General features: G+C 52.6%; 1 protein-coding gene across 3 annotated transcripts in view; it reads left to right on the top strand.

Moving 5' to 3' along the window:
• The first annotated feature begins 2,321 nt into the window (after nucleotides 1–2,321).
• Nucleotides 2,322–9,527, top strand: part of PDGFC (platelet derived growth factor C) — a 210,585-nt gene continuing 203,379 nt past the window's right edge. The window contains exon 1 of one of the 3 annotated variants that reach the window (XM_081232806.1): nucleotides 2,322–2,632. In XM_081232806.1, coding sequence (XP_081088932.1) covers nucleotides 2,410–2,632 — 223 coding nt within the window. In that variant the 5' untranslated portion in view covers nucleotides 2,322–2,409. Of the gene's footprint in view, nucleotides 2,633–2,793; nucleotides 3,035–9,527 lie in introns of those variants that run through there. The other 2 variants (XM_081232807.1, XM_081232808.1) reach the window with 2 other exon arrangements.

Here is a 9,527-nt window from a genome sequence, read left to right as displayed (position 1 = left end):
ATGTGGGCGGATTTGGTCCGGAGTCCTGCAGGGGCACCTGGCTGGCTTTATTTATAAGGCCAGTGCCAAAGCAATCTGAAGACTATGGATGAGGTGAAACGCAGAGGTGGAGGATTATTCTAGATCGTGTGTAACTTTTCAAATACAACCTCCATGCTGAAAGTCCAGGGCGAATGTAAGTGACTCCAGTCAAGAAACCTGCCAGTCAGTCACGAGTGTTTCTTTATGAGCTCCCTGGGCCAGGCACTCTTCTAGCCAATATGAAACGATACAAAAGAAAGGGTAGTCATCACCTTTATAACCTCGTGAGAGCAAATGGATTAAATCTGCACACACACACATACACACACTCTATGTGGGTGGTCATCAAACTCAACAATATAGACATATAACAGCGTCATTTAGAAAAATCCTGATTAGGAAATTAAAAGTACCGAATTTGAAAAACCGGGGAGCGATTAGTTTCAAGACAAATAGATTAGAGTGTGTTCATAAAGCATGTCTTTTACATAACGAGTCTCCTTAAGCTATTAAAACTGGGAACTCTCCCCCAGATCTACAGACCACGTTTAGAACATATTTCCTGCGCAAATATGGATTCACACTGGCCTTGAGGGGCTGCTCAAGTGAAGACACTATCAAGGCCTGTGTCTGCTAAACTGCGGCGTCTTCATGGTCAGAGACTGGGCTTTCCTTATCGGCCTTAACATCCTGCCCTCTGAAGACAGAAGTGGTGAAGCAGCAAGAATGAACCCATGGGAGAGGTGAGCAAAGGCCTCAAAGGGGAGTTGAGCCTCGGAGAATTTTAAGAGGGGAAAAAAGAGAAGAGAACTAGGATGTTACAAGCAGAGAGGTCAAGTTGGCTGGGCTCGGTGGGCATCCGAGCAGAGGAAGGGGGCTTGCCACGTTCAGGGGGAAGGCTCCGCCCCTAGTTGGGTCCACGGTGGGGGCGTCCCCGCCCGAGCGTCCCTGGACCTTTCCCAGGGCGGGTCCCCTCCGTACTCACCAAGGGCCTAGCCGGGCTGGGAGGGGCGGCTGGCTCCCTTGGCAGGAGCCCTGAAAGTCTGCCTGTATTTCAGCTCACCCCCTGGGGCTCCATCCTTCCCCCGGCCTTACCTGGTCCTGTCGTTCGCCTTGGCTCTTTGACAGGAGGTGGGCGCACTTTGTGCTTTGCCTGCCCTGGCACTTGCTTGACACCTAATTTGAGGCAGGTTTCACGAGGGCAGAGACTTTTGCTTGGTTTCATGTCTGCAGCCCTAGAACAGTGCCCAGACTCAGGAGGCATTCGGTCCCTACAGTGTTTGTTAAAGGAATAAATGGTGTTCTTATCCCGGCCATTTGTCTTTACTTTTACTTTTTTCCACTCCCTGCTTCAGAGGGCTGGAAGCTGGAGGCAAAGATCTCCCTGCGTTCCGGCTTCCCTCCTTCCTCGGACGCAGAAAGCCTGGCCGAGGGTCCCAACCCGGCCTGGGGATGGGGATGCCCTCGGGAAGGAACGAGGAGCCCCGGCCCGGAGGGGGAGGGCCGCGGGGAGGCGGGGAGGCGCAGGAAGTTCTTCCCTCGTCCCCCGGCTCCGGCAGCGCCCGCCGCGCCCAGCCGGCTCGTCGCGTGGCGCCCGGGGAGCCCGGGCCGCATCACCCCGCCGGGGCCCCGCGGCACCCCGCGCGCGCGCCGGCACCTGCCGGACCGCCCGGGCGCGCGGGACCCCGGCCACCCCCCGCGGCGCCGGGAAGGTCGGGAAGGGGAGGGGACACGCGAGGTCCGCGCCGGCCTGCTCCGCGCCCGGGGCCCGCTCGTCGCGCCACCCGAGCGCGGGGAAGGGGACTCTCGAGCAGCCCCCGCGCGACCCCTGCCCGACCTCCGGCGCTGCGCGGGGCGGGCGCGCGGGACCGCCTCCAGGTGCTCGATCCGCGCCGCGCGCCGGCCGGGCAGCGCGTCCCGCGGCCTCCGTGCGCCCGGCCCGGGGCGGCCTCGGCCGGGACCCCGGCCCCGCTCGGGACGCCCCCGGCCCCGGCGCCGCGCCCGCGCCTGGGCCTCCCCTCCCCCTCGGGCTGGGGGCGGGGCGGCCGCGGCGCCCGGAGAGCGCCCCGACCGGCAGCTCTGTGATCGATCGGAAGGTGCCGGCCGCCCCGCGGGCTACAGGCCGGCCCCGCGCGACCCCCGACCCGCCGCCGGGCCGTCGGCCGGCTGACAGGTGCTCGGGGCCCCGGCCGGGGACTCCTCGGCGGCGCGCGCGGCCCCCGTGTCCCCCCCTCCCCCTCGCCTTCGCCCCCATCCCCCGCCCCCCCCGCCGCCGCGGCGCGGCGCAGGATCTGTTCAGACCTCGGGGAACTGGTTCAGGTCCAGGTTCTGCTTTGATCCTCGGCGCAAACTGGAGACGCCGAAGAGGGCCCTCGGAGAAAGCCTTGGATGGGAGGATGTGGGAAGGAGCCCGCGGGGCTCGGCGGCGCTGAGCCCGGCCCGCAGCCCCGCCGCCCCAGTGCCCGCCGCCCGCGCGCCCGCCCGCTCAGCCCAATGCTCCTCTTCGGGCTCCTGCTGCTGACATCCGCCCTGGCCGGCCAGAGACCCGGGACCCGGGCTGAGTCCAGCCTGAGCAGCAAGCTCCAGCTCGCTAGCACCAAGGAGCAGAACGGTGAGTGCCCCCGCTCCGTCCCCTGCTGCGCCGCCCGCGCCGCCCGGCGCGCCCGGGCGGGACGCACCCCGGCCCGCGCGCCGCGTTCGCGGAGCTTCCGCGCAGCCTGCGGCTGAGGCAGCGGCCGCCGGGCTCCAGCGGGGCAGCCTGAGTGTCCCCGCAGGCGCCGCCTCAGCGCGGACATGCTGGGAGCCCTGGGGGGCGTCAGGGCCAGCGCGCTCGCAAGACCTCTCGTCGCCGGAGTCCTAAGTTCGAGAACTGCCTCTAGACCCGAGTCCGACACGAACGCGTCCTGGCATGTTTAACTCTCCTCCGAGCTTTTTGCCCTGGGGAGGGGTGTCCCAGGACGTGTGTCAGCCGCATTAATTGAAGCGCTCGCGGTGGAAAGGCATCAATTAATCAGTAAGTAGATAGCCAGCCAAGAGGTCGAGGGGCCCCGTGGACGTGTGCAGGGGGGAATTAAAAAAATGTATTTCTCTTGTGCTCTTTTTTTTTTTTTTTTAAATGTGCCTTTGTACTGCTGAAGCCCTTACCGTTCTGGTGGTGTGTTTTTATATGCGATGGTGAGTGACTGCTATTTTGTGTGTGCTGGAAACGACTTAATCCTGCATAGGAAATGAGAATTACTTTCACCTTTCAAGTGTACCTGAAATGTTTAGAAAACTCTCAGATGCAAGTTCCCTTGGGCTGGGATCGCACAGAGCCGGAGAAAGGCTCCTTTCATAAAGCCAGGGCTGCTTCAGGGTGTGTAATTTGCTTAGCCTCTGAACCCCATATGATTTACATCATTCAATTTCTAAACCCTTTTGCTCTTGATCTAACATTATGAAGTCATTTTTGAGACTACTTTGTAAATAGAAATTTTATACTGCACATGAAACCACAATGTCAATGCAGGCTGTCTAAAATTAGAATATTAAACACCCTGTTTACAAGTGGCGGCTCTTGGTGTTATTTGAAAAGAAATGTACATGTTTTTACTGCTTTGTATGCCATCTGTTCAGAATGCAAGAAGGCTGTCACTTCATGAACCGTGCGAAACGAACATGAGCAGCATGCCTAGGAGATCAGAATGCCCTGTACTGTGTTTTTTAAGTCACAAGCAACTTTTTCTGTCGGTTTTGGGGGGGTGTCTCAGAGCTTCAAGTTTGGATTGAAACTCTCCAGCGTGTTCACCTTTAAGAAAGCACAGCAAGTTCTAGAGTCCAAAAAGAGAGAAAATAAGGATTCCTGGGACCTTTGTAGCCATTATCTGTACTCGCTGTTTGGGCAGCAAGACAAGGCATCACATTTATCAGCTGATAGTACTGTGGTTGCTTCTTACGACTTGGTGATGTGAGGGGACGAGGCACCTGCAGGCTGCTTGAGCTGCTGATCAAAGGGATCCACCTCCAATCACGGGGACTGCAGAGGGCCGGGGGCGCGGGGCCGGGGCGGGGGGCGAGGGGGTATCAGAGAAGCCACAGCGCCCCTTGTACCCTGGCAGGAGATGGATCAGACCAACCTCTGTTCTTTATGACGTAAAATAAATGCCCAGTTCAAAATATAGCTTCTTACTGGACCAGGTTTCCCCAAATGGCCATGCACCGTAACCCTGGCTCCTGGTTTCTGTTTTTTTTTTTTTTTTTCTTTTTGTTCCATCCCAGGTCCTTTCTCCTAATGCTCTGACTTACTTATCAGGCCTGTCCTGGCATCTCTCATCTTCCCGAGTCCCTTCGCGACGTGTACTTGTCATTGTCCTTTCCTTGTCATTCTTTCTTGTGGTCCACGTGCCATCATCGCTTTGTAACGAGGCCCAGAACTTTCACCGGGGTCTTTGGCCACTTTCCGGGGTCGATTCACCACGCTCCTGAGAAGTGGGTTCGTGAAGCCAGGCCACACACATTGTGTTGCCGGCAGAGGCTGGGCCATTTCCATTCCTAAGATGCATGATGCTAAAAATAGCCGGGTGGTTTCCTAATCTGTGTGCAGAGGACTGGTCTATGTTTAGCCTTTGGGAGGGTTGGCAGCCGGAAGTAAGTGGAGGTGGAGGAACCGCTCACCTTGCGGTGCTCAGCCTGAGAAGCGGGGCGGCCAGCGCTAGGGGGCGGTGTAGAGCTATCTTCCCGCGCATGGAAGGTTCCAGGATGCGAGGGTAACAGGTGGGTGCTAAGGAAGATCCCCCGGGAAAGTGAGCGGCTTTGCTGGAAATTTCCCCTCTTTTTGTGGCTTTCAACTTTTCCACTCCGTCATGTGGGCATTTTTTTTTTTGCCCTCTTACTGAATTATGATTGGTTTCTGATTGCCCTGTTGCCCCTCTCAATGTAGATGAGAGTCTGATTCCCCCAGTACAGACCCACCTGAGGGTACCACATAGAAAACGCCATTCGCCCAGTCTGTGCACTGCGTCATATTCAGAAAGGTCTTCGAAGAAGTGCTAAATGTGACATGTCCAAATTGATCTGTTGTGACAGTCGGAGATCATTCTGTCTACCATGGACCGCCCCCCTCCCCGATGGATGGTTACTGTCTTCCCTGGAGAATTCCAGAGTCTCCTGTGGGGTTGACTCCATCAGATCCCCAGGCCTGCTCAGTTTCAAAATCAACTGGGTGTCCTGAGCCCTGTCATATGTGGAAATTGATTGCTCTAACCGATGCTGGGCACTTGGATTTAGACTGGGGCAAGGGAGGCACTTCAAAATTAGGTGTGAGGGCTCAGTGTCACTTACCCTGTTTTAGTTACTTGTTTCTCTCCTCAAAACTCTGTTGCAGTTCTTGCCACTTTACTGGAAAAATAATCTTACCCTCCAGTACTATGAGGTGTCTTTGTGTCTTTTTTTTGGCCTCGTTGCGCAGCTTGTGGGAGCTTAGTTCCCAGACCAAGCATTGAACCTGGGCTCCATGAGTGAAAGCGCGGAGCCCTAACTAACCGCTGGACCACCAGGGAACTCCCACCTTTGTGTCTTTCATTCTTAATCTGACTGCTGACAATGAAGTCTCACATATCCACCAAGGATCTGCCCCCAGATTTAACGTAGAGAGGGAGATGAAAGATCAGAACGCTGACGCAGGTAGGGTTTCTGGCCTGGACGCGCTGTACGGCCATGGGGAAATGACTGTGGTCTGCATGCACTCCTTTTAGGAGAGGCCTCCTCCCAGGAAATGGGTGAGTTCTGGGATGCCGCTTCCAGGCTGTAGCAGAGGCAATCAGGTGCATCTCAAGTGAAACGGAACATAGCTTACTTTGTTTATCGCGTGTGTTTAGCCCCACTAGACACCAGTCACAAGGTTGTCGGTGGGATGAGGCCTCATCCACCTTGTGTCACTGGGAAGGGATTTTAATTTACCCATAGCCCTGAAACATGTTTCTGACTGTTCTCCTATTAACTGTGGTGAGTGTAGATTTGGGATATGTCTCTGTTGACTAGGGTTTTCCTTACGAACATTATTTTTAAAAATTTAAGTGCAGTTGATGTATAATATCATGTAAGTTACAGGTGTACAATATAGTGATTCACGATTATTAAAGGTTATACTCCGTTTATAGTTACTGTAAAATATTGGCTATGTTCCTGTGTGGTGTAATATATTCTCGTAGCTTATTTTCAGCATAATAATAGTGTACCCCTCCCCCAGATTGCCCCTCCCCCTTCCCTTTCCCCACTGAACATCCTTTATTGTTTGTGCACTTGTCCTCAAGGGCTTCTGTGGCCTGTGCGGCCATTTACTCTGGGGACAGATGGTCCCCTGGTGATGCCTCGCTCAGTACGTGTGCCTTGTGTTTACGGCTTTTCAGTGCGTCTCTTTCAGTGCCAGCTTACCCCTCCTCCCATTGCAGTGTGCCCATATCCACTCCACTCCCCTCTGCCCTACGTAGCAGCTTCAAAGCTGTATTTGACTGCAAGGCAGATTGTCACAACCTTTAGAATAGTGTCCAAGAGTACATAGCTCTGCCCGAGGACCCAGGGGACTTTCCTGTTAGTCTATAAGTTGTCGTGCATGACCTTTGTGACATTTATTTTTGTTATCTAGAGGTTTTTTTTTTTTTTTAACTTCCTCCTGGTTCTCTGCTCTGTTTGGGGTAGTTGAGGAAGTTGGAGAAGTGAAGTACCATTATGTAATGATGAATATTGCTTTTCACCATAGGTGACCAAAAAATCCCCCTGCTATTTTATGGTGACTTTTCCTCTTCTCCCAGCTGTTACCTTCTACCCTTAACCTTATAAACTTGGTGTTTACCTCTGAAAGGTAATTAGAAAGTACAAAGGTCTGTATGAAGCCTCAGGGACTATATATCATTTTTTGAATAGTTGTAAATAGATGCTGGGGGCCGACCCTACACTTTTCCTCCTTGGTGTATTTTGTAGTGCCCTGTGTCGGGCACCAACGTCTTAGCTTGGTTTATTCTTAGTTCATCCTTCCTGAAACCTATTCCTTACATATCTTCTTGACATTCTCTAATACTAAATGTTTTTTTCAACATTTTGGTGCAAAAATTGTTTTATCTATAAACTTGCACACTTTTTGTAGAAATAGAAATCTAATGATAATGTGATGTGTGTTAAATAAAGAATAATTGAATTAGTGCATTTGGAATGTCCACCTTCCCCCCGAAATGTTCCCAAGACTGCTAAACATTTCCCTAGATGTTTCTTTTCTTTTCTTTTTTAAAAAAAATTATTTTATTTTATATCGGAGTATAGTTGGTTAACAATGTTGTGTTAGTTTCAGGTGTCCAGCAAAGTGATTCAGTCGTACATATACATATATCTATTCTTTCTCAAATTCTTTTCCCACTTAGGTTATTCCAGAACACTGAGCAGAGGGGAGGTTTCTGTTTGTATCAACCAACATGGTAGAAGTCGTAATAAAAGTCCCTTCATTTACTTGGTCTGCTTTTGATGCCTCTGATGGTTTTATTTGCAAGTGTTATCCGTAGCCAGAATATCTCTGTATGACGCTATGTAATTTCTGTACACTCATTGGTTAAACAGTCTCTGTGAATTATTTTTCTCTACCACTGCCTCCACCTGTGATGTTTTTTCCCTTGCATCCCCTTTCTCTGTCTCCTGAGGATACGTCTAGTGGTTGATTTTGGGCTGGTAAGCACGGGGTACGACTACACCCATTGTGGAAATACTGAAACATCCCCAGTGGGTTGAGAAGGAGCCTGGCCACTCCTCCAGGACAGATGGAGCATCTTTGAGCAGAAGCCACAGCGTTAATGCCCGGCACAGCTGGGGACATCGGGGACACTGCTCCAACCCTGCTGGCCTCCTTCCTGACGGATCCGTGCACCTGCCACACTGATGCTTAAGCCTTTTGACACTTTCAGCTATGGACAGTTTAGTTCACAGGGGAGTTAAAACTCCTGTCTCTTCTCCCCATTGCTGGGCCCTCGGGCCCGACCCACCTGCAGCTTGAAGGACCTGGAGAGAAGAAAGGGTACAGCCTCCTTCAAGCCTCCTTCCTGCAGCTTCTTTGCTTCGAGCCTGTCAAGGGTGGAGGCCTGGGGCTGAGATGCGTCAGGGGACGTGGCACGCGTGGCGTGAGATTGCAGCCCTCAGGTGCCTGTTCCTGGTTTCCCAGGCAACACCGGGCAGCTTCTTTGGCCTGGGTACCACCTTCCTGCCATCTGGGTTAAAGAGACCACCTTCTCTGTGAGGTCTTTTTCCTGACCACTTTCATTAACCACCCCTGTTGATCACATCAAGTGTAATTCACCGCATAACACTTACCACTGTGGTATTATGCTTGTTTATTGGTTTATTTATTGTCTCCCTGCCACCCCTGTAGAATGTAAGGTCCCTGAGAGTGTGGCCTTGTCTGACTTGCCCTTTGTGGGTGCGTCAGCGCCTGGAACTAGGGTGGCATAGCGTAAATATTTGTTAGACGGTTCTGGATGTAGCGCCTTGCTCAAGCAGGACTCTGGTGTTGCCTGGAACAGCCGCCCGTCTTGGAAGGTGGCTTTTTGATTCTGAAACTTTCACCATTGCTTGACTTTTCGCAAAGGAAGATTCACTTGCTTATGGGTTGGGATGGGAGCCAACAGTGAGAGTTCTCCTTTGTCATCTTGGTAAATGTACCACATGACCAGGAGCGTGTATACCAAGCCGGTGGGTAGGTTTTCTAGAAATGGTGCTCGTTACTCTCTTAAAAGTGCCACGGGGGTGTGCACCTCTGTAGTGCTGCAGCTGGGTCTCATGCATGTGATCTGGGCCCAGGACTGCGCAGAATGGTGAGATTGAATGGCCGACACACTCCAGCATCAGTGTACTTCCCACCTTCTGCTTGTGGCTCACGGAGAACGTGCACAGGCTAGAAATCTGCAGTAAATCTGGCAGGTGGCACGTCAGGGCCGGAAGGGTCCCAGGAGTCCTTCCACAGCGATGTGTACAATGAGGCCTAGACCACTGAGGTGACTTTGTCAAGGTCGCGCTGGAGGGTAGCCGGGTTCAATGGCTTATGGGCTGATAATGTTTTCCTTCCATGGGAACCAGTGAGTCAAATGGCGTTCTAGTTTCAAATTCCAACACTTGGCATAAATGCATTTCTTTACTGTTTTAGGAGGTTTCATGCTTTGGGGGTTGTAAGGGCAGCTTGGGCTCCCTTGATCCTGAAACATTCTTTACAGGCACGCTAAGGACAGCAATCTCAGAATAATCCTATTAACGATGCAGAGCAGATACTCTGGCTAAGGTCTACGGTGACACCTCTGTTGGGGTAGAAATCTGACAGTTTGGCAAATGACTTGAAATACTTCCTTTAGAATTGTTACGTGACGTGCTGGGATCGAATTTTCAGTGGGTCCGTGGATGAACAATGTTTATTGGCATATTTTGCCATATTTCTTGATGATGCTGAGGGGGAAGGCTGACATGGGAAAGCTTGGTTCCACTGGGAGGTTTTCTTTTCT

The sequence above is a fragment of the Mesoplodon bidens genome, assembly GCF_964165515.1.
Source record: "Mesoplodon bidens genome assembly, chromosome: 1".
Classification (NCBI taxonomy): Eukaryota; Metazoa; Chordata; class Mammalia; order Artiodactyla; family Ziphiidae; genus Mesoplodon; species Mesoplodon bidens.
Note: the sequence above shows the minus strand (reverse complement) of the source record. Positions and strands in the feature narration are given on the sequence as shown.